Consider the following 27,101-nt stretch of genomic DNA (forward strand, 5'->3'; position numbering starts at 1 on the left):
TGCATCTCTCAACCATTGAACTTTCCTGAAAAGAGGACATCTAAGAACATGTAAGCATATTTTAAAAGACAAATAGGACATCATTTCTCAGTTGCTTCCCTTACTGACTCCATATACATAATGAATTCTACTGACAGCCATTTATATATATAAAATAAAAAAATATGGTTAGGAACTGAAAAAGTGAACAGAGAAAGAGAAGATGAAAATCTAAGGCTAAGAAAACCAGAGAAAGAGCCACCAAAAGGGACGAGAGCAAATTCAACCACTGTAGTATGTGAGTCATTATCAAAGTGTTGAGATACATGAAGATGAAGAAGTGTAAGAGCCACACAGAGGGAAACTAATGAAGCCCTCCCAGCAACACTGGTAAGTCAAGCAAGGGAGAACTTGCACGGGTGAATCAGAAAAGATGCTGCTGACTGTGTTTCTTGGAAATGAAATAATGGACCATAACACAGTCTCTCTTAAAACTTTCATAGTAACCTCTATATTAAAAAATAAAAAATCAGGACTGAATGATATTCTGGAATACAAGGAAGGAATTCTGAAAAGTAGGCAGTGTTCAATTGTGCCATTTACTGCTTAGCATTCAAATGGTACAAGGACTAAGGATCTACCATAAAATTTGGCAGCTTGAGTGTTACTGATAACCATGATGCATTACATACCTCTTGGCCTCCATTACCTTCTCTGCAAAACAGAGATAGTCATAGCAGCCGTCACAGGGCGCTGTCTAGACGAGTAAATAGGAGAAAACGGCATAGAAGCACCTAGCCCAGAGTCAGCAACAGAAGAGTTTGGTAACAAGCAGCTGTTATTTTTATTACCTAAGATTGAGATCAATCTGGATCACAAACCTTCATGTTTTATTGAACACAGGCTACCTGACAACCCTGGGAGAGAGAATTCAGTTGGGGAAGAGTCTAGTATGAAAGAGAAATACAGAAATGATTATAGCTCAGGAGAGAAGCTGGAAACAGAGCTAATGGAGAGAAAAATGGCTTCAGCTGGGCAGTTCCCATCCTTGGCTAGCAATTCCACACCTAATCTTGTCATCAGCACCCTCCTGATTAGCTCTTCCTTACTTCTTACCTTCTCAGCACATCTAAACCATCTCTATAATCGGTTCATGGAAAATATCTCGAATGAGTGTATAGCTTACAAAGCAGCTAAAAGCAACTTATTCGATCAGAAGTTCCTTTTGATAATTGAGAACTGGATAGAAGGTTTCTACCATAACACTTCATGGTCATGTTGAAGTTAGATTCTAGACAAAGAGTATGAAAAATGTTCAGGGCTATAAAAGGTTTGCTGAGAGTTTTCACTTAAATAATGCATGGATGAATCATTTCTTTCCCTATGAATTTTTAGAGTATTTATGGGCCCTCTGGTCTCTTACAGTCAAAGTTCATTTTCACTTCCTACTCCCTTCTACTTTAAAAAAAATTGTTTTCTTCTTAAGTTTTCTACTTTTCAAAATTTGAAAAAAAAATACCAATTTTTGGAAGCCTATCCTTATGATGCTTTCATAGCTACCATGTGCTCATTTTTTATCCTAATATTTATATAAGAAATGTGGTTTGGCACATAAAATATTAGCATTTTCCCTGACATAGATCAGATATCAATGAAAACATCACCAAATATTAAAAGTAATGATTGGCTTGCAAGAAACTGGGGAGCTATAGTAAAACCTGTTTACTCAAATATATGGCTTATGGCTTATCAATTTATTTGTAGGTGAGATTTTTATTCTAAAATAAATTCAGAATGGATAAATATAGGTACACAAAATTCAGATTAAAAAGTTTCAAAAACTGCACAGCCAGCTGGAACCAAGCTCTTCTAGTTTTCTCCAACTACTCTTTAGAGTTTTTAAGTTAAAAAGCTGAACGATAACTGAGGGTGGTAGCTCAAAGAACAGAACTCAAATATCTAATGAGCCTACATTCAACTCAGTGATTAGTGGCCTTAAAATCCCTGCAAAGATGACAGAAATCTGGCCACTCAAATACCCCACCCCCACACATCCATACTGTGCATTGAATATTCCAAACTGACAATTCTGGTTATTTCAAACAGGAATCTCCACATCACAGATTAAGACAATGAAAATTATTCTAATTTTTGGTTTGGCACTGGTAACTCAGCAGCTAGGGCGCCAGCCACGTACACCTGAGCTAGTGGGTTCGAATCCAGCCTGGGCCTGTCAAACAACGACAACAACTACAACCGAAAAATAGCCGGGCATCATGGGGGCACCTGTAGTCCCAGCTACTTGGGAGGCTGAAGCAAGGGACTCTCTTGAGCCCAGGAGTTGGAGGTTGCTGTGAGTTGTGACGCCACAGCACTCTACCCAGGGCAACAGCTTGAGACTCTCTCTCAAAAAAAAATAAAAATAAATAAATAAAACTATTTTAATTTTCTTAAAAGCCCAAAGTAATTTACTGCCAATTTCACTCTTTTTTTTTTTACTCTACTAGAAAAATAAATACTTTTTTGAGAAAAATTATCTTTCTTGTAATGTTTCTGGGTGTTTTTCCTTAACTAGTTCTTTTTCATTTAAAACTGTTTGACACCGATCTTCAGCTATCTAGGCCAGCATTGTTCATGTACCTATCCTGCCTAGAGCAAAACTTTAAGAGTTCTGATTACTCTCCCACCTCTAGAAGCCCAAAAAGAACTTATAAATATTCTGCACATGCTATTGGGCACAGTCTTTACCTTCGAAGTTTCAGCTGTGACTCAAGTTTGGCTATTTTCCACCCAGAAGTTTCTTTATCCATTCTTTGCCCTCTCCCCTCGTTTTTACTTCTTCCTACGACAGTTGGCTGTTTATAACCCACGCCACTTCTTAGACTGCAAACCTCAGGCAGCTCCAAAACCATGATTTATTAATCTATATATGTCTTGCCATAAGGGAAGTTCAAATATCTACTACAAAATGCTAAAACTTGTATGTCACAGTTAAAAATTGCCAACTTTTTAGAAGAAGTTCAGAAGGTTCCTTTATTTTTCTTATTTCCAGATTCAAAAGGGGGCAATTTTTAAGGATGTCCAAGGTCTACCTTCTTGGAAAAACTCTACAGCAACAATCTTCCCTATTCAAAGGGAAAAGAGATTTACAGCTTCTGTGTTTGCCCAGAAAGACACAGAGGGAACAGACACATCTGACCGTTCAGAAGCTCAGAGTCAGTTACAGTTCAGACATTAGTAATGTCTTTACACTACATCAGGTTAGCAAAAACAGAAACAAATCACATCGTTTGTGACCAGATCCTAGTAATAAAAAATTGAGAGGATATAATACTAGTTTCTAAAGAGCTAGATTTACCCCAGGAGCGTGGGTTTCTTTAACACATTTCAGCCGCTCTAACTGTCACACCAGATCAGAAGTGACATTTTAGCACCAGCAGCAGCTGCTGAAGTGTTCTCTCTGCACTTGCCAGGAACTATTGCTTTCCTTCCGCCTTTTCCAGCCCTCGCTCTAATTCTGGTGCAGGGTTTCTTTTCTACTCATTTCACAGTATGTGCCATTACTGCCTCCCTTGCTCTTTGCCTTAATGCCTCCTCTGGGTGTTCTTGTCCGACAGAAATCTAGAAATTCTGGCAGCAAAGTGGACACTTGGGCATTAAATGACCAAACAGACTTAGCGAAATGCAAGATTTCTGGTCCCAGCTGCAGTCTCCAAAGATACGGGATATCTCATCTTTCAACGGAAGGTTTGTTTTTCTATCTGGTTATAGACCCTTTCATCAGAATATAGAAGTTACATTTCTCCTGCACAGTACTCAAAAGTCATAGCTATATATATCCATGACAGGCAAAAAACCCCAGTGAGGATATGTTCTTCCAAACTATCTGAAACTACTTCTGACACAGAAACGAACCTTTGAGGAAGGAGAGTCTACTCAATGACATTTCTATGCAGAATGCAATTTTAGGCCCAGCTTTATTTAGTCACTTTATAATATTGTTTCTATAAGATTAAAATTCCAAATGCACTTAGGCTAAAAATGCTATTTCTACATGATGTCATGAGCCTAAGGAACATTTTGGAGGGCCCCATTGTATATGTCCACCGCATTTGTTTAGAACCCCCAACATTATTCTCCTAAAGAATCAACTCACATTTAAAGAACCGCAGTAACAGGATTCCATGTAGCACCTTGGAGGCCTCGAGGTAGGCTGTCATTCCTGTTGGTATGCATCCCCCACCTTCCTGTGCCCACGGCTACACTACAATTTTCAAGTGGCTACTTTTACATATATAGTTTTTCTTATTTAGGGGTTGCTGAAGGTAGAGAGCAGTTGACAATCTCACCTTGGAAAACAATTCTTTCTACCTCTCCTACAACCTATCCTCATATATTCTTAGGTTCCAAATTTCTTAGATGAACTTGTAATGTTAATAACTGAAAATGGATGCCTGCTATAGGTGAATAGCCTACTGGCTAATACTGAGTAGGTTTCAGATTCTTACTCATAGCTGCCCATACAGCTGTCCCGCTACTTACCAATGCAAAAAAATGATTTACTGGAGTTAATGATCCATTGGGAAGGCAAACGTAAACTCACATAACGAAGCATCCAGTACTCTTCCCTGTGCATGTAAAACAGCATTTTAATGATCTAAACGAGTTTGAAGATTTAAACTCTGAAAACCCCTCGCAAATTGTTGTCTGAATTTAAAGCAATATTCCATATGGGATCCAAAATCTTAGCGGCTTGTTTTATTTGGCTGCTTCCTACATGTAAAAAAATGTTTCTTCAAAAGTACACATGCTATAAGAACTCTAATGTGAATAACAGAAGAAACATAGAAGAAATACGTAAAGGCATGATATTCTGATAATAAGAAATCATTGGTTGCAGGAATTTGGAGAGTAGATTATGTAGAAACCAAAAGAGATTCTGTTTGAGATTCTGTTTATATTCCATAAACAAGATACTAAGCAGATTATCTTTATGAGGAAAAAAATGTATTGAAAATAAGGAGATCAGTATGTCTAAAACAGACAAATTAAGGCATGCTCTGACATTTTAAAGTGATTTCAGATAAAATAGAATGCTTTATTTACTACATTTGAATAGATGGAACTGATCATAAACAACAAAGAATTATAGACCCTTCCCAATAGGCAATTCTCAACCAACACAGGAATTCCCTGACAACACCACTGACCTATTTCCAGCTGTAACCTTTTTGGGAACAAGAAATCTGTTTCGATGTATTATACCAAATTTGTCTTCCCTTTGACTTTCTACCTGTGTTAAAGATGTAATGGAGTATAAGTCTTCACTTTTTGCCACACAGCAGCTCTTTAAAATAACTATTATCATCTAGCAACAAGTCTTTCAAGTTTAGACTGTCCCTCAATTCCTTCAACCATTCCTCCAATGAAAATGACTTCAGAACCTTTTAACATCTTAACAACTCTTTACAAATTTCACTGTTCTCTAGAGTAGAATTTAGAACTGGAAACAAAGAATCCATATGGAATCTAACCAGTAAACAGTAGTTAGGTACTATTAAATTGATCTGGAATCCTACAGGTATGAGTTTATCCAGATTATACATTTTCTTTACTTCAGTACCTGAGGCATGCCATTGCTGTTTTGTAAGTTTATTTCCTAAAAAAAAATTCAGATCACTTTTACCTGATGATTTGTCAATTTTAAAAAATTTAAAAAAATTTTTTAGCTTATTTTTACCTATGAATGCTTTCTTAGTGGTTTAGAATTTTTGATCCCTTTCTTTCTGATAGTGGTAGACATGCATTATTTTGTATCTACAGATGTTCACATACTGTCGTCCATATTTCTATTATTTAAGGCAACTAGACTTCATTCCTTTGCCTACTGATATGATTTCAATGTTTTTGCCTCCTCCAAAATTCCTGTGCTGGAAACTCCATCACCAGTGCAACCGTGTTAGAAGATGGGGCCTAATGGAAGATGTTGAGATCATGATGAGGTCAAAGTCCTCATGAATGGATTAATGCTGCTATCACAAGAACCAGTAGAAATGGAGTCACACTCTTTTTGTTCTTCTGCCATATGAGAACACATTTTTTTCTACCCAGAGGATACAACAAGGAACCAGAGTTAAAGTTGCCCATTCCTGAATCTTCGACTTCCTATTCTCCAGAGTTTGGAGAGAATACATTTCTGTTTTTATAAATTTCCAAGTCTATGGTACTCTGCTATACCAGCACAACACACATCCTCCAATCTTATCTCCAGCTGAGGCAATAAGTTAATTGAGTCAGGAGATGGACACCTAATTCAATCAAAGTCCTTCCATTTTTAAAATTTGAAGCAGACAAAGAGATTGCATTCTTCTCCAGGGATGAAATGATGGGCTGTGAGATGCAGGAAATCTCAGAGTTAGCCTGGGAAAATAAAATCCAGGCAAGTTAGCCTGGAAAAGCAAAATGAAGATGCAAGGTAAAGTGAGGCCCACTCTTGTTTTCAAAATCCTAGTTCCAATTATTCCTGAAGCTTAGCTGTACCCTTAGGTTCTCCACAAGACCTAATAAACTTACTTAAAGCAAAAAATAAAACTGCTGTTCCAGCAAAACAAGTCCTCCTAACTCACATATAGATTTTATAGTCTAAGGTTTTTACTTATTTCTCATGCTCAACTTTATGACCTATAATTACCTTTCTATTGTTCCTATAATAAATTACTATAAACTTTGTGGCTTAAATAATATAAATTTATTATTTTATTGTCCTATAGGTCAGAAGTCTGACACAGTAGTTCTCACTAGCTAACTCAAGGTGTTGTCAGGTGAGTTCCTTTCCGGAGACTCTAGGGAAAAAGCTATGGCTCAAGGAGTAGGGCGCTGGCCCCGTATACTGGGGGTGGGTGGGTTCAAGCCTGGCCCTGGCCAAAACTGCAAAAAAAAAAAAAAAAAAAAAAACTGTCTCCTTGTCTTTTCTAGCTTGTGGAGGACCTGGATTCTTTGGTTCACAACTCCCTTCCTCCATATCAAAGGCAACTGTGTTGTGTCTCTGATCATTCCTGCCTAATCACTTCTTCCTCTGACCCTCACCCCAATGGGGGAACTTCTTTCAAGGGCTCTCATGATTCAACTGGACCTACTTGGGTCATTCATGATAATCTTCTCATTCTGCGGTCCTTATGTTATTGCACAAAGGGTCTGGCTGCCTGTCCCTGTCCAGCCAATAGGCTGACATAGGTGATAGGTCCACCAAGCTTTATTACGAGAAGGCCAGTAATTCTGATGAACAGTCAGAGTAGCTTAAAGACTGTTCTATCCTTTGAAGTTCCAAGAAGTTAAGTTTACAAATTCTAAGAGCTGAGTCACCATGGAGAGGACCCTGCAGGTGTATCTTTGTGGTCTCCTTGAGAAGACCTATTCTCGTAGACCTCACCCTTTTCAGGTATCCTCTCTCACAGTAATGAACAATATTCAGCATAACCCATGCCGCATAATAAACAATAATCAGCATAATCCATGACCTATTATAACGTTTCCAATTCAAAGTTAATCTCTCAAATCAATCTCCCTAAACTACTAAAGATACACATTTTTAGCTTGAAGCTAAATTTACAAAACAGGAATGGAAGACATGAGATGAAGGTCATGTGGGACGTAAACCAACCAGACCAGCTGTGTCTTGTTGGCCCTGGCCTGACGCCTTCTTCTTCTCACATGTGCTATCACTTAATTTTAAATGTATGTGCAAAGTCTCTTCTGCCATGCAATGTAACACATTCACAGGTTCTGCGAATTTAGGCATTGATATCTTTGGGCATGGTGAAGGATTATTCTGCCTACCACTAAAAACAAGGAAGGCATTCCATTTTCATATTATTCATCTCAGTGATATAAATAGGCTAAACAAGATGTCATAGACACTCCTCACATTAATAACAACCTGCTCAGCGACATTATTTGGAAACTGTTGTATTATTTGAAATGGCTCCTTCAAAATCGTTTTCTGAGAAGGGACTTTCTGCTGATTTTCTCTTTTTCTAAAAATGAGTTTGGAGCTCCTTACTGGATTTCCCCAGCAGTACAATCAGAATACCATCTCTGATATGTAAAACCAAAAGTATTTCCATATCCATGTACTGGAAGCCCCAGGCTTTGCTATCATTTCTGAGCATAGAGAGTGAAGATGGCGTCTCTTTGTTTTACTAATTGCTTTGTTTCCCTAAGCTGCTAGCACAACATCTGCCAGGCCAAATGCCCTCCCTCCACATGCCATAGAACCATGCAGGATAAATGCCCTGCACATCATGGTGTAAGGGAGAGCACTTTGCAGGCGATTTTCAAGAGGCAAAGACCTCAAGTAGAAATGAAGCTGAACCACTCCTGCTCCACAATCTTTAGACTGGTTATGGAGTTGTTGATTCTGTAACGACCTCATACTGTCTGCAATTTTATTGATTTTGTTTTGCAATAGAACTGTTAAAGATTACAATTTTAAGATCAGCAAAATGTAGACAGATGCTCACATTCTCACGCACAGTTCTGCCAAGATATTTTTACATCTTTCCACACATAAAACAAAATGAAGACGTGTGTTATAGCTGCCTGTTACCAGTAAACCCCCCCCCAAATGAAGGGAGTTTATTGTATGCTCATTTCCTGGATGAAGTATTAAAATAATTCTACCTAGAAAACATGAACAGCACTTCCAAAATCAAAGAGATTTGCTCCTGAAGCACCTGATAAAACATTTTTAATTACCATAACCCCTTGAAAAGGCGATTTGGGTCATCCTATCCAAATGTCACCCCTGCTATTTCCAATTCAATATCAACTTCATGACACATCTATTGGGTAAGCATCAAAATGCAAAATGCTGCAACACTTATGCTCTGTTGATGTTCACTCATCCACTGTGTAGCAGAAAGGCTCATTTCAAATATGGCATGAAAGAAAGAAAAGTAAGAAAAAAAAGATAAAAAACTTCAGAAAGGACTTGAAAAACATCTCCTCTAAAAGAAAACGGCAAACTCACAGCCTTACCTTGGGAGATTTAGGCAGAGCTGCTGTCCTTTCTTTTGCTGAGGTTTTCAGGGTTAACTTTTTGTCCTCCGCTGCGGGATGTTTGGGAGGTCGAGGCGGGGGATGTAAGTCAGAGCTTTCGTATCTCCGCATCATGTAATACTGTTCTTCCGTGATCTCTTCCACCAGGGTTCTCACTAGACATGATCCTGTATCCCCAGACATGTGGCTAACTAACTGAACGGTCAGATTCAGGCGACCAACAGGGATTTCCCAGCACTCCCTAGGGTTGGCAAAGTCACTCACAAGCAGGTAAGAGTCTGTGATGTCCTCCTCCAACTGCAGTCCCGGCGTAGCAGCCAAAATGTCCTCTTGGATGGAAAGATCTCTCACAGACACCTTGACGTTGAACGGCAAGCGAAACTGTTTACAGAGCTCAGAGATCTGGTACTGTCTCTTATCATGAATCACCTCCACAAAACCTCCTTCCATGTACAAAGGGAGCAGGGCTGGCTCATAGGATTTTTTGAGGATTTTTTCACAGGCCAGAACATTCACCAGTTTTTTTATTCCCTCACATAGGACTTCAGTGGTCTCTGAGTGATGCACTAGAAACTGGTCCCCGACAGACACAGATGACAGCTCACCAGGAGGGGGACGAAAGGCTTTGGTGGCTACCACATGAAGCGGCTCCTTTTCACTCTTAGCTATCTCTAGGTCATAGGCTGTTGGGAACTCTCGAGGTCGCCGCTTGAATTTGCCTTTGTAGCTAGTGGGGATCAAGAAGTGTCTTTTAGGAAAATGGCTTCTAATTTCCGAGGCTAAGATCCTCGATGCCTGGAACTTTTTATGAACCACGATGGTTTTCCCAGGCTGCAAAATGCTTGTGAGCAGCTGGTTTCCTTGAGGAGCTTCTATGACTTCAGCCACTATGGGGAACTCTTTACTGTTCATTTCTAAAAGATCTTCTGCAGATAACAGCTGAAGAAACCAGTTAGCGTCATAGGAGTCGGTAATGTCTTTGACTTCAACATCTAAACTGGGGAGAATGCGAACGATATCCTTTCGAACTAGAAAGAAAGGGACAAAAAGGAGACTATGATATTTTGTGAATCAAAGTGTTTGCTGTGAGATTGTCTGGTACCATAGTTATAACATAACATTTCTCTTATGGGAGCCATTCCTTTTTGTCAAATTTGAATATCAAAGAGATTGTATATAAAACCAACATCCAGGAGCCCATACACAGTTTAAGAAATAGGCAGGATCTTGGGGCATTGTGACATTCACTAAAATTATTGACTCTTCACTGCTATTATATTGAAGGTAACCCCTCTTCTGATTCCAGCTCTAATCACTGCTGTGTTATGTTTATAGTTTTATCATATATAACATACCTGAATATAGATACATGTGAAGCAGCCAACAAGATTTCCTAGCACTCTCTGGGATAAGGCAAAATAAGTTATGAGTAGGTAAGAGTCTGTGATAACTTCCTCCAACAGCATCCTGGGCACAGCCTATATAGATGTATGTGTGCAAAGTTTTATACTATTAGATCATCTTAAGCCATGTTATTGAGGTCCAGACTTTATATATAAAATGATCATAAAAGAAAGTTCTCGTACTTTACCAAAGACCTTTCATGTACAAGGTTAACACAGGGCATACATTCTTTGTCCAAAATCCTATCATCTGAGATAAAACAATATTGCAAAATCATGAGATGTAAGGGATTTAAGACTACTAGATGGAAATGAATGCCAAGATGCATCGTCAAAGTTATTTCTTTATTCACTGGTGCTATATTATACCCAGATAGGGAAGGAGTGGTGAAGGTTGGATTCCAATCAGAGGAGCCACTTGGGAGCCCCGGGTAAACTGTGGGTGCTCACAAATGTATTCTTCACCTCATGTATCACCAGGAGTCTTTCTTTAGGACCACAGAGATCCTTAAAATATTGTCCTGAAATCATTGTCTATTCTCCAAGTACTATCCCACATAGTATCATTATAAATGGTCTTGAATTAAAAATAAAGTTATACATTAATACTAATAGGATTTTATAATAGTTTATACTTCCTTGATAATTTTCTAATACAAGTTTTATAGCACTTTCATAACCCAGCATTGTTTCTCAATATCTCCAGCCATCCTTTTATCAATATTCTTCCCTCCTTCTATGCTTTTGAAAATGAAAAATTTGGAAGACTAGGAAAACAGAATTTCCTTTTAGGAAACATTTTGTTATTACTTTTTTTTTCTTCCCCAGACAGAGTCTCACTACATTGCCCTCAGTAGAGTGCTGTGACATCACAGCCCACAGCAACTTCCAACTCTTGGGCTTAAGTGATTCTCTTGCTTCAGCCTCCCAAGTAGCTGGGACTATAGGCACCTGCCACAATACCTGGCTATTTTTTGGTTGTAGTTGTCATTGTTGACTTTAGCTGGCCCTGGCTGGGTTCGAACCTACTAGCCTGGGTGTATGTGGCCAGCGTCCTATCCACTGAGCTATGGGTGCCACCCCATTGTGTTATTACTTTTGATATTCTTAACTGTTTATGTAGCATCTGAAATCCCTAATGCTATAATTTGTGTCATATTACTTATACATTCCATATAATTATAGGATTTATGAAGAACATAGCATTAAAAGGTATTATTTTATTTTCTTTAAAAGAAAAATTTAAAAATCAATGACTTAAGGTCTGTAGGCTTAAGGTCTGTAAAAACTGTAAAAATGTTTTCATTTATAGGAAAAAAGGGGGGCTGAAAAAGATATTTTTTGCTTTAATCAACTCATAATGTTTAGCATACCCTAACTTTTGACATTGTCACCACAGGTTACTCTGAATGCCAAGGTAATTTTAGAAACAAAAATATTGGTTATTTAAATCAAAATGAACTAGGTTTAAGAATTCTACCTACAGCTAGTTTTAGAATGGCATCATAGCTTTCCTCAAGTTTAGGGAACAGATAGAAAAAGGTAGAATAGCTGCTATCAAGGACTTCATGGGAGCTTTGAATTGATCCATCAGAAAATCAGGGCCCCAGTGCAAGCAAGCTAGGTTCCAATTTACATTTGTTCCTGGTGAATGTTATGGGCTAAGAATAGCCTTACTATCTTTGGAGGACTTTAATCTTATGAGAGAAGGTTTCTGAGCCAGTCTATCTCACCTCTGTTCAGTTCTCTGTATCCAGTTATAACCTATCTTCAATAATTCTGTATCTAAAGACATGTAAGAGATGATTTAAAATTAACATGCCAGTCTGAAATCTGATCTTCCTCCCCCAAACTGGGGGCTATATGTTGCTTTTCCCAGCTTAATTATTCAGACCTCCTTTCTCTTTGTTTAGTGCATAAATCTCCGAGACATACTTACCTTTTTTCCCCCCTAACACCTGAAATTCCTTGCATCAAGGCTGCTCTGGTCTAAGTCACATTATTTCTTAACCTGTTTTACTATAATAGTTTTTTAAACAGTCTCAAATCCCAATAGGGTAGTCCAAGATTCTTTTTAGGTTCTAAATGAAGTATGTCTATATTCTGTTCATAGGCCCAAAGTATAGTCCTTTTCATTCAGGATAAAAGCCAAAGTCCTTTCTGGTCCCTGGTACTCCATGAATCTCATCTGCAGCTTCATTGCCACATTCTAACTCAGTGCTGTCTCTGCAACTTCCTCAATGCCAATCAGATCTTTGCATAGCCTGTTTCCTCTGCTTGTTACAGCCTCAGCCAGATAAGTTTATGGCTAATTCTTCCTCTTCACATATTCTTAAATATTTATGGTCTGCAAGACCATCCCTAAGTACTATATTTAAAATTGCAACCACCCTTGCCCTTTGTTCTATTTTCCATGTCACCTTTAATTTTCAATTACTTCATACAATTGTCTTATTTATTATGATAATTGTCTATTGTTTATTTCCTCAAATTAAGACATATATTCTCCTGGGTTAGGGATCTTTGCTTGTTTTGTTCATACATATATCCCAATGTTTAGAATGGTGGCTGGCATATAGTAGGCACTCAATAAAAGCATAAAAATTTCCATTTTATATCATAGCACATATTATATATTTCATTTAAAACATATCTTTCAGGGTTGCGATTTGTTTTAGTCAATGGTTTATTCAATACAATAAATACTTGTGTTATTTAATTTCTACAAAATATTAGTGATATTAAGATAGAAAAAAATGGGTAAAGTGAAGTCTTTTTTATCCATGATTTTGTTCTTTAGTAAAAGAGATTAGCAAAACACTATGTATATACCTAAAGAGAAGATTCAATACAGAGAAATAGTACATGACGTGAAAATTAACAGTCTTCTTAGATTCATTAGAGAATTGAGGTCATAGGGGTAAGCCATCACTCCAAAAACTAGACAGATGATAAATACAGAGTCAAAAACTTACTAGGGGTAAAAATCACTGCTGGAGATGAAGCACAGTCTAGCTTGGGAGAGAAAGCTCCTGGGGGCCTCCTACTCCCTCCTGAGTTTTGTTTTCAGGAGCCTTATAAGGTTCTCAGGGTAAAGAAAAATCTTGTTTTCAGCAAGATTAATAGAAAAGTGACCATTCTGAAATGTATTCTGTTCTCCTTTAAAAATGTCTGCCCTTAAAGAAAACTATTTTTTTTTAATTTTTTTTGCAGTTTTTGGCCTGGGTCAGGTTTGAACCCACCACCTCCGGTATATGCGGCCAGTGCCTGACTCACTGAGCCTGTGGCTCAGCTATTTTATTGCAACCCAACTCCAACCACCTCTAACCTTCTACATGGGGAAAAATAAATACCTAATTCCAATCTCTTCTAGATTTCCACATAGGGGAAAGGGAATTCCCATCTCAAGCTCCTGCTAGCTATTCTGTTTCCCCACAAAGGGGAGAAAAAACTGAGAAGCACTTACGAAGGTCATAGCATGGAGACATATGCTTGCTAAAAGACTGAAACCTCATACAAATTTATAGAATGCTCCCCCATACACACCTTACAACCACATCAACGGTGCTCCTATATATTAGGGGATTACCACAGAAAGAATGGCATTTAAGAGTCCACGTAAAAAACGAATCTCTAGCCAAAGTCAACAGGGGGGACAAAATAATGATAATGCATAAAATTTTAGCCTCTGACACCTACAGTTACAGCAAACAATAAGCACAACCTAACTCCTACCCAGATAAACCAAAAACTTTACACTGAAAGGACTATTTACCTCTGTTTCTTTAGCTCAAACATCATGACTGGCTTTCTACGAAAATTACATGTCAAAAGGCAAAAAAGCACAGTCTGAAGAGACAAAGCAAGCATCAAAAGTAGAGTTAGATATAGCAGATATTTTGGAATTATGAAAACAGAATTTAAAATGATTCACATGGGAAGGGTTATAATAGAAAAAGGGATGACACTTAAGAAAAGATGAGTAATGTAAACAGAAACATGAAAACTCTAGGGAAAAATCAAAAGGCAATGGTAGAAATTAAAAAGGCAGAAACAGATATAAAAAGTGATTTTATTGGGGTCTATAAGATACTGAACACTGTGGAAGAATCAATGAGCTTAAAAAACTTCCCAAACCAACAATAGTTGTTTGCTATTACAACTTATTTTGTAATAGCAAAAGAAAAAGAATGAAAAAAAAATGGGACTGATATCCAAGAATAGTGGGATGATTACAAAAGAAGTAACATAACTGCCCTGGGAATACCAGAAGGAGAAGAGAGAGGGAATGGGACAAAATAAATATTTAAGTAGTAAGACTGAGAATTTTCAAAAACTAATGAAACTCATAGAATACTAAGCATGATAAATACCAAAAAATCTGTATCTAAGTATCATATTCAAACTGTATCAAAGCAAAGACAAATGAAGAGAAAACTTGAACTTGGGTGGGAAGAGGGAGGAGAAAACAACACCTTACTACAGGGAAAAAGGGATGAGAGTTACATTGGACTTTTCATCAAAATCCATGTAAAAAAGAGCACAGAGTGATATATTTAAAGTGTTGGAAGAAAAAACCACCAACCTTGAATGCTGTACCCAGTAGAATTATCCTTCAAAATAAAGGAGAAATAAAGACTTTCTTAAACAAACAAAACTTGAAGGAATTTGTTACCAGATATATGTGTTGCAAGAAATATTTTTTTTTTAAGCTTTTGAGAGAAAAAGAAATGATATAGAAGAGAAACTTGGATGTACATAAAGAAAGGAAGAATGTTGGAGAAGGAATAAATGAAACCAAAGTAAAATATTCTATTTTTATTTACCCTTAATTCATCTACCAGACATCAACTTGCTGAAAATAATAATAGTCACAATATTTTGGGTGCTTATAGCTCACAGATCAGTGAAATGAAGAACAGCAATGTCATAAGAGATGGGATAGAGGAATTGAGAATACTTAGATATAAGATAACTTCACTACCCATGAACTTATTTATGTTATTTGAAAGTGAATTTATATTAGTTGTAAATGTATATGGCAAACTCTAGGAGAACAACCAATTTTTATCTTACAGTACATTTGATAGGCTACAAGAGAAGAGAAGATGGCATCGTAGAAAAGTTTCAGTTAAAACTACAATAGGAAATAAAAAAGAGAAGAAATAGCACATCTAGTTAGTGAATAGGGATAAAAACAGATATCATGAAAGTCACAGCCATAACATGAGTCTTTTAAGGATGGAAAAAGTTTATAGACTGAGATAGGATAGGAGAAAGACTATCCCAAATGGCAAGGACACCATGATCAATGACAAAGATGAAAAGTGAGTCTTGTCAATAAATAACAAGTAATCTACCCTCTTGAGATTTAAATTAGAACACAGAGACAAACTGAAAGTAAGATCTTGAAGATAAATTGATCCTTTGAATGCCAGGCTGAGAAATGTATTAATACAACTATTTCAAGAAAAGATCCAAAATATTTGGATTAAAAATACCAAATTAAAATTAGGAATTTGGCAGAGTAGTTTAATAGTTCAATCAGAGAAGAGGCCAAAGAATCTACGTTTCTCTACTAACTGTCATGAAGCTCATAGATAATCAATTTATTAGCAATTTAACGTGCCTACTTATTTTAGTATAAACTTTGAATTTTATATATTATTCCTTCATGTCTGTTAACACATTAAAATAAACCCTTTTTCATTTTGTAGACTATTCCTTTTACTTTTTCATATGTTTTACATTTTCTGTAGTCAAAAGTTAAAAATAAAAATTATTTGTTTAAACTTACCTAGAATTTGGCAATGACATTCTCAAATTTTTTGAGTGGAGTATGTTTCACTAATTTTCATGATATATATTATTATATCTAAGGATCTTTTTTAGAACAAGATAAAGAAACCAATACTTGTGGACTATTTTCTTATAAGACAATAAGTTATGTGCTTTATAAAAATATTTTAAAATATAGGAGGAAAACCATTACACGGTTATGTGTGTGTGTTGTGTGTTACAAATTCTTTAAATAAGCATTTGTTATTTAACAATTGGAAAAATGTAATCCTCTCCCCATAAAAAAGGCTATAGTGTAAGCTAAATTAGAAAATGTCATTGTCCAAAAAGTTCTTTTTGATTTCAAAACAAAGACAGCACCTCGCAGTAAGAGAAACACTCCTAAAGGTATTTATTACAAGTTTTCTGTTTCAAACTAAACAGAAGTAAAAACAATATGTATTTATAAAAACTTAGTTTAACCTTCTCCAAATTTCTTTCTAGGTGAACATAAGTTATCCTTGCTGGGTATGTTTTCTGGTATCCAAAGGGAGCACTTGTGAAAAACAACATCCACTCCATTTTCCATAAAAAGGCAGTCAGTATTGCCTTTCCTCTGTATGTTGCTGAGTCATTTCACTAAACACTATGTTTGTGTCTGCTCTTTCCGGGAAAGTCCCTCATAGTTAAGATGAGTGTTAATCACAACCTGGTGTTTTTCTGCATTTCCCACTGTGATAATTCTCTTAACTACATTTGAATACTGCAGCCCCCACTAACAATTATCTTAAGAGAATGTAGGGAAATATCTTTATGCTTAGTTGGGGCTGAACAACAATTAATATTTAATTTAATATTCAAGTCTAGAACGCAGTCCCAACTCAGCAAATGGGGTTCCATCCTTTGTAATTAGATCTAAATTAGTACATGTACAAGGTTGCAAAACTGTTGAGACAGTATTACTCAATCTCAAGGGCAAGATAATTGTTCTTATATATGTTTTTCTAAACAAGTTTTGTAAATTTTAGCTCTACAGTTTTACCCAGCTTCCATAATAAAAATAATAATTTAAAAATGTCTCCTATGTTATTATTTAATAATAATTTATATATTTTTGGACATTTTTACTTTCTAAGTTTGATTTCTTTGTCATTTATTTCCAAGACTACACTTATTTTCCTTAAAAGTACTTCATAAGCTTCATTTCCATCTCTCAACTATTCAATGAATTCTTTAGTTAGATTTTTGTATTATATTCTTTATTGAAGGGCCATTATTAGACTTATTTATAATTTCTGAGCTCTGCCTTGTTCTACACTTTTAACTTAAATTTTGCTTCAGAAATTATTAGATCACAATTTTCATTATTAATATTCTGTAATTTTTTTATTTATTTGACTTCATTTCAACTTAAGAGAAGCTACACTGTAAAATTCCATTTGGGTAGACATGTCTCTTCTGGCTCTTCTGCTGTTTATATTTCTAAACAGAGCGAATGCCTTTGGATTGCTGTCTAAATTTGTAGTTAAAAGGAAAAATCATCATTAACTTTCATTGAGAAATTAAGAGTCATTAAAAATGAATATACTTGCATTTGATATGGGTATATTTGTAAAACTACTGTGTCTCTTACATTTTCACTTATTTCATAAAATGTAAGAAAAGTGAATGGTGTCATTCAATCAGTTGAAGGTCTTAAGGACAAAAACTGAGGTTTTCCAGACAGAAAGAAATTCTGCCTCAAGATTGCAGTATTACCTCATTCTTGAGTTTCCAACCTGTAAAACTGTCCTACCAAATTAGAATTTTCAGTGCCCTTACTTGCATGAGCCATTTCCTTAAAATAAACAAATCATCTTATACATAGTAGTACATGATTATGTCTATTTAATATAATAAATTTTTATACATATTCTGTTTCTATGGAGAATACTGAACTGACTAAATATAATAATTGGTAATATACATATATATACATAATGAAAATATGTACCTTCTGCTTGTTGTTTGATATTTCTATTAGCAATAAGATATCAGCCTATCAAAAACTGAAACAGGCCTTGGGGGCAGGGGGAGATATCATCCTAAAAAAAGATAACGAAATGGAAGCTGACTAGAGTATCCACTGGATCCAAATATCATGTGCTCACAGTATTTTCATGGACACATTAAGAAAAGCATTACTGGCAGGGCAGAGGCAAGATGGCTGACTGAAGCTAGCTTTCCACAGAGGCTCACATCCAGAAGGAGAGTTAAAGGACAAAAGTTTAGCAAGTAAGATGATGGTTTGGAGCTGAGCCAATAGAGAAGGTTGAAGAACACACATCAACCCTGCTGAGGTGTGCTGCAACCCCAAGGAAACAAACAATAGGTACAAAATCCATTGCCAAGCAGATGGGAGTCCCCTCTCCCATGAGAATTGCTCACAGTATACTCATACAAATAAGCAAGCATAGTTCAGATCCCCTCCTATTTTATCCCATGGAAAGACCCTCTAAAAACCAGAACTCCTTCCCTAGAGAGGACTTACAAATGTGTCATGGCACTCTCCTGCCAGGAGAGAGTATGTATTCTGTATATATTCTGTATATATTCTCTACCTGCAATTCTGAACTCCCAGCTTTCCCCTCCACTCTCACTCTGGAAGCCTGTCCCCTATGGAGTCCAGATTATTGGGCATTTTCTCGAGAGTTGTGGACAGGGCATGGGCTGTTGCTGGTCTGTGCTGATTCTTCGGCATGGGAGTAGGGAGAAGATGGTGAACTGAGGGAACCATATGGGAGAGGGAGAGGTGGAGCCCTGCAGCACAGAGCAGTAGCAACAGGGTCAGGAAAAATAGGGCTCACATCCCTGGGGATATTTTGAAGAGACACTCCCTGACTCTCTGGGCAACCAGAAGCCGGGCATCTTATCTGGTGGCAGCCAGTGGCAGAACAGATCTGGGATGGAAACACAGGCCCCATGAGTAAAGGGTATGCTTGAGGCGGTACCTGCCTGGGTGGAGCGAGGCAGGGACACGCACAGAGACAGCATACTCCTAGGGTGAGGGTGAGCTAGAAAGACTGCTTTAGTGAGCCTAAGAAGCACCTGGCCCTCAGGGAATCATAGCTGAGATAAAGACAGGAAGGCTGGGCTGCGAGTTGAGTGTGAGCTCTATCCACGCCCACCCCAACAAAGACTGCAGCTGAGACAGACTTGCCAGCACTAGGCAGCAGCACAGATTGGGGCTGAGTTGCAGTTTCTGTGAACTCAAACAGCATCTGATCTGCAGGGGAATATAGCAGCAACAGAAACAAATTCTGCAAAATTGTTCTGTTCTGTCAGCAACATCAATCAGAGGCAGGGCTGGAACTGAGTGAATCCCCCCAGCCTCCATTAAGCACCCCAGGCCTCAGCTCCCCCTGCTAGATAGTGGTAGAGAGTGGCAGCCTGGCCAAGGAGACAGAGATATCCCTGTGACTCAGGCAGGTGAAAACCCCTGGAGCATCTGCTCACTGGAGGGAACTGGGTCACAGCTCTGTAGAGTTACCAGTGACTGGGTATGACAGAGGTGAAAGGTGGGGCAGGAGGCATCAACCTTCCCAGATTAATTTTTGTTGGGTGGGTCCTTCTGACCTCAGGGAGCACCAGAGTGAGTCATACTTGAGCTACCAGCAGACCCCTGTTATCTAGTTACTGGAGATGTTTTCATTCTCCTACCTGAGACAGGTGCTAATTGGGACAATTGATTTGGACCTCTTGAACTGGGCCAATCATCTGAGGACTACCCAAAGTGATACCTTGGAAGTGTGGTTGTGGGAAGGTTTGATTTTCCTTTTCTAGTTGTTACCCATGGAGGGGCAGGTTGACTTAGTTGCTGGTATTTCTCCACAGCTGAGACTTCAACCCAGAGTAACTGATTCACTAGAGTAGAACAGAGACCAGCTGAAAACAAGACAGAGCCACTTAACCCCACCATACCAGCAGGTCCCCAGTTTCTCAGGCCATAGCACTGTACAGGTTCTTTGCAAGATTCTAGGGGAAAAGGTACAGACACCAGTCCCAGCTCTTGGGCAAAGGGCTGATTAATCACTACTCCAGGAGCCCCCAACCCAACTTCACCTTATCTGCTCATCTGCTCATGGTGTAAAATAATCTTGGGGCAGAATCAGCAGAAAAACTCTGGTAACGTGAATAACCAGAGTAGATTAACTCCCCCAAGGAATGACATGGCAGACATAGCTGAAGATCCCATAAACAGATGGCTGAGTTGTCAGAAATCAAATTCAGAATTTGGATTGTAAATAAGATTAATAGAATGGAGTTAAAGTTGGAGTTAGAAATTCAAGGATCATTTTTAAACTTGTCTCAGGAATTCAATGAATTCTAAGACAAAATTACCAAAGATTTTGACACATTGAGACAAGAATTTGCAGCCCTCAAAGATCTGAGAAATACAGTAGAATCCCTCAGTAACAGAATGGAGCAGGCAAAAGAAAGGATTTCTGATGCTGAAGACAAAGCTTTTGAATGCTCCCACTCAAAGAGGAAGAGAACTGAAGAACAAAAATGGATCATTCTCTCAGAGAGCTCTGGGAAAATTCAAGGAAAACTTAATATTCACCTTATAGGAATTCCTGAAGGCAATGGGGTGGCTTTGAAAGGCACAGAGGCTCTTCTTCATGAGATAATGAAGGAGAACATTCCAGACATGCCAAGAGATTCTGAAATTCAGATAGCAGACAGTTTCAGAACCCCAGCACAACTCAGCCCAAATAAGACATCTCCTAGGCACGTTATAATTACCTTTGCCAAAGTAAAAATGAAGTAGAAAATACTGCAAGCAGCCAGACGTAAGAAAACCATAACCTACAAGGGGAAGAATATTAGATTGACTGCTGATCTCTCTGCTTAAACCTTTCAAGCTAGGAGAGGGTGGTCATTGACTTTTAATCCCCTAAAACAAAATAACTTTCAATCCAGGATCTTATATCCAGTGAAACTGAGTTTCATTTATATGGAGAAATTAAATAATAACATTCACATGTTGAATAAATTTGCCATAACTAAACCAGCTTTCCAGGATATTCTCAGACCTATCCTCCATAATGACCAGCTCAATCCTCCACCACAAAAGTAAACTCACTCAGAAACCTTTGATTAAAGTCTAACTTCCAAATAGGCCAAAGGATTAAAAATGTCCACTGGACTTTTGAAAACTCAATACCCAAAATTCTATCAGGCTTATCAACATTTACAAGTAATGTGAATGGCTTAAATTGCCCTCTAAAGAGGCACAGGTTGGCTGACTGGATACAAAAACTCAGGCCAGATATCTCTTGCATACAAGAATCTCATCTTATCTTAAAAGATAATATAGTCTCAGGGTGAAGGGATAGTCATCTATATTTTAGGCAAATGGAAAGCAGAAAAAAGCAGTTGTTGCAATTTTATTTGCAGATACAATAGGCTTTAAATGAACAAAAGTAAGGAAAGACAAGGATGGTCACTTCATATTTGTTAAGATTAACACTCAACATGAGATTTCATTTAACATTTATGCACCCAACCAGAATGTGCCTCAATTTATAAGAGAGACTCTAACAGACATGAGCAACTTGATTTCCTCCAGCACCATAATAGTCAGAGATTTTAACACTCCTTTGGCAGTGTTGGATATATTCTCCAAAAAGAAGCCAAGAAAAGAAATTTTAGACTTAACCTTAAGCATTCAACAACTGGATTTAACAGACATCTACAGAACATTTCATCCTAACAGAACTGAGTACACATTCTTCTCATCAGCCCATGGAACATACTCCAAAATTGATCACATCTTAGGTCACAAGTCTAACCTCAGCAAATTTAAAAGAATAGAAATTATTCCTTGCATCTTATCAGACCATCATGGAATAAAAGTTGAACTCATTAACAACAGAAATCTGCATACTCATTAAAAACATGGAAACTAAATAACCTTATGCTGAATGATAGCTGAGTCATAGATGAGATTAAGAAGGAAATTACCAAATATTTGGAACAAAACAACAATGAAGACATGAATTATCAGAACCTCTGGGATACCACAAAGGCAGTCCTAAGAGGGAAATTTATATCACTGCAAGCCTTCCTCAAGAGAATGGAAAGAGAGGAAGTTGACAACTTAAAGGAACATCTCAATCCACTGCAAAAGGAAGAATATTCCAATCCCAAGCCCAGCAAAGAAAAGAAATAACCAAAATTAGAGCAGAATTAAATGAAATTGAAAACAGAAGGATTATACAACAGATCAATAAATCAAAAAGTTAAGGTCAATAAGATAGATAAACCTTTGGCCAACCCAACCAAGAAAAAAAGAGTAAAATCTCTAATTTCATCAATCAGAAATGGTAAAGATGAAATAACAACAGACTCCTTGGAAATTCAAAAAATCCTTAATGAATATTATAAGAAACTCTATTCTCAGAAATATGAAAATCTGAAGGAAATAGACCAATACTTGGAAGCACACCACCTTCCAAGACTTAGCCAAAATGAAGTGGAAATGTTGAACAGGCCTATTTCAAGTTCTGAAATAGCATCAACTATACAAAATCTCCCTAAAAGGAAAAGCCAAGACCAAATGGCGTCACATCAGAATTCTACCAAACCTTTAAAGAGGGACTAATACCTATATTACTCAACCTTTTCCAAAATATAGGAAAAGAGAGAATACTGCCCATCACATTCTACAAAGCAGACATCACCTTGATCCCCAAACCAGGAAAAGACCCAACAAGAAAAGAAAATTATAGACCAATATCACTTATAAATATTGATGCAAAAATATTCAACAAGATCCTAGCAAACAGAATCTAGCAACACATCAAAAAAATTATACATCATAACCAAGTTGGTTTTATCCCACAGGGTCTCAACGCTGATTCAATATTCATAAATCTAATTCATCACATAAACAAATTAAAAAATGAAGACCATATGATTCTCTCAATTGATGCAGAAAAAGCTTTTGATAATATTTAGCATCCTTTCATGAGCAGAACACTTAGGAAAATTGGTATAGTAGGGATAGTTCTTAAACTGATAGGGGCCATCTACAGCAAATCCACATCCAATATAATATTGAATGGAGATAAATTGAAATTATTTCCACTCAGATCAGGAACCAGGCAAGGTTGCCCATTGTCTCCACTGCTTTTTAACATTGTAATGGAAGTCTTAGTCATCACAATTAGGCAAGAAAAGGCAATCAAGGGTATCTACATAGGATCAGAAGAGATCAAAATTTCACTCTTTGCAAATGATATGATTATATATCTGAACATCAGGGATTCTACTACAGAATACAGTAGTGTCTCAGGTTACAAAATCAACACTCATAAATCTGTAGCCTTTATATATACCAACAATAGTCATGCTGAAAAACTGTAAGGATTCTATTCCATTCACAGTAGTGCCAAAGAAGATGAAATATTTGGGAGTTTACCTAACAAAAGATGTGAAAGATCCCTATAAAGAGAACTATGATACTATAAGAAAAGAAATAGCTGAAGATGTTAACAAATGGAAAAACATACCATGCTCATGGCTGGGAAGAATCAACATTGTTAAAATCTCCATACTACCCAAAGCAATATACAATTTTAATCCCACCCCTATTAAAGCTCCACTGTCATACTTTAAAGATCTCAAAAAATAATACTTCATTTTATATGGAATTAGAAAAAACTTTGAATAGCTAACACATTACTCAGAAATAAAAACAAAGAAGGAGGAATCACACTACCAGACCTCGGACTATACTATAAATTGATAGTGATCAAAACAGCAGGGCACTGGCACAAAAACAGAGAGGGAGATGTATGGAACAGAATAGAGAGCCAAGAGATGAACCCAGATACTTACCATTATTTCAACTTTGACAAGCCAATTAAAAACATTCAATGAGGAAAAAATTTCCTATTTAACAAATGGTGCTGGGTGAACTGATTGGCCACCTAGGTATATATCCAGAAGACCAAAAATCACATTATAACAAAAATATTTGTACCAGAAAGTTTATTGCAGCCCAATTCATCATTACTAAGTCATGGAAGAAGCCCAAGTGCCCATCGATGCACAAATGGATTAATAAATTGTGGCCTATGTACACCATGGAATATTATGCAGCCTTAAAAAAGATGGAGACTTTACCTTCTTCATGTTTACATGGATGGAGCTGGAACATATTCTTCTTAGCAAAGTATCTCAACAATGGATGAAAACGTATCCAATGTACTCAGTCCTCATACAAAACCAATTTATAGTTTTCATATGAAAGCTATAACCCAATTATAGCACAAGAATATGGGGGAAAGGGGGAGGGAGAGGAGGAGGGGGGGAGAGTGGGTGGAGGGAGGTAACTGGTGGGACCACACCTAGGGTGCATCTTACAAGGGTACATATGAAATTTACTAAATGTAGAATATAAGTGTCTTAACACAATAACTAAGAAAATGCCATGAAGGCTATGTTAACCAGTTTGACGAAAATATTTCAAATTGTATATAAAACCAGCACATTGTATGCCATGATTGCATTAATATACACAGCTATGATTTAATAAAAAAAAAAAAAAAGGAGGTAGCCAAGTACAAAGGAGAACTCTACAATAAAGTGATTTTTAAAGTTAAGAAAAAAAAAAAGAAAAAAGAGAAGGATCACTAATAAAAAATCCAACCTGTTATATGAATATAAGTGATACCAGCCTTGGTGTCATAAAGTCTGTATTCTCCTTAGCTATTGAACTCTTAAATGTCTCATCATAATAAATCAAATTTAGATATGGTGAGTAAAAAATATCCTCTTGTCATCTAAATAGGAGCTTTGTACTGTGCATTACAAATATACAGAGGGTGCTAGGAAAAAAATTGTATCCCCCTTTTAAGAAAGGGAAAAAATGCATTGAATTTGTAACACTTAAGTCACAGTTGACTTGTACAATTATAAAAGGTGCTCAAACATGACTTGTATTCATCTTTCATTGTCAGTACACACTGAGTAATACAATTTTAATATATTTTTTCCTTTCTTAAAATGTGCATACATTTTTGGCACCCTCTGTGTATGCATAGAGAATATATTACTTGCTATATCATTCATCTACTTGACTTACTGAATACCTATTGAACATTCACTCCATCTCAAGCACTGAGAAGATAAAAATGAATACATCAAAAATTTACTCTGATATTTTTATGAATTACTGAAATTTATGTTTTGCTAAAAACATTAAATTTATAAATCATACTTGTTATTTGCAGTCTTAGCAACCCATCCTTTGAGAGATTATACATGTAGTAGGTTCAGGCAAATAAATCTCTGGCTAGGATTAATTTAAGTAGGTAGTGAGGTTTGTGGGTGAAATATATTCCCTTCCAAACCCTTCTTGCCTCAAATTTACAACAAAGGTAAAAAGATAAAAAAGTATATTAAAACAAGTTGAACGAATCCAAAAGACATCTGTAATCCTTAATCTAAATAAAGACAGAAAATAGATGGAAGAATGGTAAATGACTTCGCAGAAGAGAAAAAGGAATGCTTATTTGTCTAAGGAGACAGAATCCATTGAAAAGTAAGTCTTTCTTGCCCCTATGGGACAAGAAAGGTTAGGAATTGAAGATATAATGCCTTTCTGAAAGTTTAAGGAAGTTAGAGGGCTAAAAACATAGGGATTATTTGAATGTCTGAAGAATGGTTAAACCCAGGCCTCTATTGTAATCTGTGGAAGATAGGTAACCACCCCTTTCACCTCTCTCTGCAGGAAACAGTGTACACAGGACCTCAGAACCTGGGGAAATAGGCATAGTTGAGCTGAGAGAAGCATGAGGCTAAAAGCAAAGGAGTTAACTCTAAATCTGAGCTCCCTTCTGAGCTCCAATAGTTTCAAAACCCCCAGAAAATATCAAAAAGAATCTTCTCAGGTCAAACTGGACAAGTCCCAGGAGAAAAACTTAAAGAACCCGAATTTAGAGAATCCCTCAATAAACAACCAGCATGATGAAACCAAAATTCACAAATACAGAACTTGTATATAAACAGCCCCTCACTTGTAAGTATAAGAAAAATCCCTCAGGTGTAAATATGGACAAATGGCAAGTAATCACCAAGCATTGATAAAAGCATTCAATGAAAATAGCAGGGCTAAACTTAAAAAAATAAACTTTTTAAAAAATTCTAAAATATTCTGAGAGAGATAAGATATTACATTTTTAAAACAAGTATAGGGTGAAATATATAAAGTGATTAAAGAAATAACTCTTGGAAATTAAAAATATGATAGCTTAAATTAAAAATTTATTGAAACAGTTGGAGATGTAGTTAAGAAATTTTCCCTAAAGGTAAACCAAAGACAAAGAGACTTAAAATAGAAAGGAAAAAAGTCATAGGAGTATGACAGTACAGGAGCGTCAACATGAGATCAGAAGTTAAAGAGAGAAGGGAAGATATAGTTGAGAGAACATAATCAAGGAACTAATTCCAAAATGAAGAAACTGAATTTTCAGATTGAAAACTGTCATCACAATAAAAGAAAAGACTCACCACAAAACATATATCTGTGAAACTTCAGAATGCCACACATGTAGGAGGGCAGGCACTTAAGTTTATAAACTCAGCCTAAAAAAAGTGCCACATACCTCATTGCTGGATATCATGATGGTCACTTTTGAAGGACTCCTCTTGGGAAGCTTTGCACCCATGCCAGCACCTTGTCCACCCTTCAAAGTAATTTTGGAGTTCTTTTTTCTGGAATGACCATCAGAGTTGTTGTCCTATGAAGTCTGACAATTAAGTTCAGAACTCATTCTAGAAAAAATGCTTCAAAAGATGTATGAGGCCCTGGCATCGGTGCACAGCTTCCCAAGG

At 36.9% G+C, this 27,101-nt stretch overlaps 1 protein-coding gene across 1 annotated transcript in view; it reads right to left on the reverse strand.

Annotated features, from left to right (window-relative positions):
• THEMIS (thymocyte selection associated) overlaps positions 1–27,101 on the reverse strand; it is a 200,730-nt gene that overhangs the window by 84,052 nt on the left and 89,577 nt on the right. Inside the window, exon 4 of the mRNA XM_023512802.1 lies at positions 9,016–10,064. Within this exon, the coding sequence (XP_023368570.1) occupies positions 9,016–10,064 (1,049 nt within the window). The remainder of the gene's footprint in view (positions 1–9,015; positions 10,065–27,101) is intronic.

The sequence above is a fragment of the Otolemur garnettii genome, unplaced genomic scaffold (assembly GCF_000181295.1).
Source record: "Otolemur garnettii isolate 467f Iridium unplaced genomic scaffold, OtoGar3 scaffold00002, whole genome shotgun sequence".
Taxonomy (NCBI): Eukaryota; Metazoa; Chordata; class Mammalia; order Primates; family Galagidae; genus Otolemur; species Otolemur garnettii.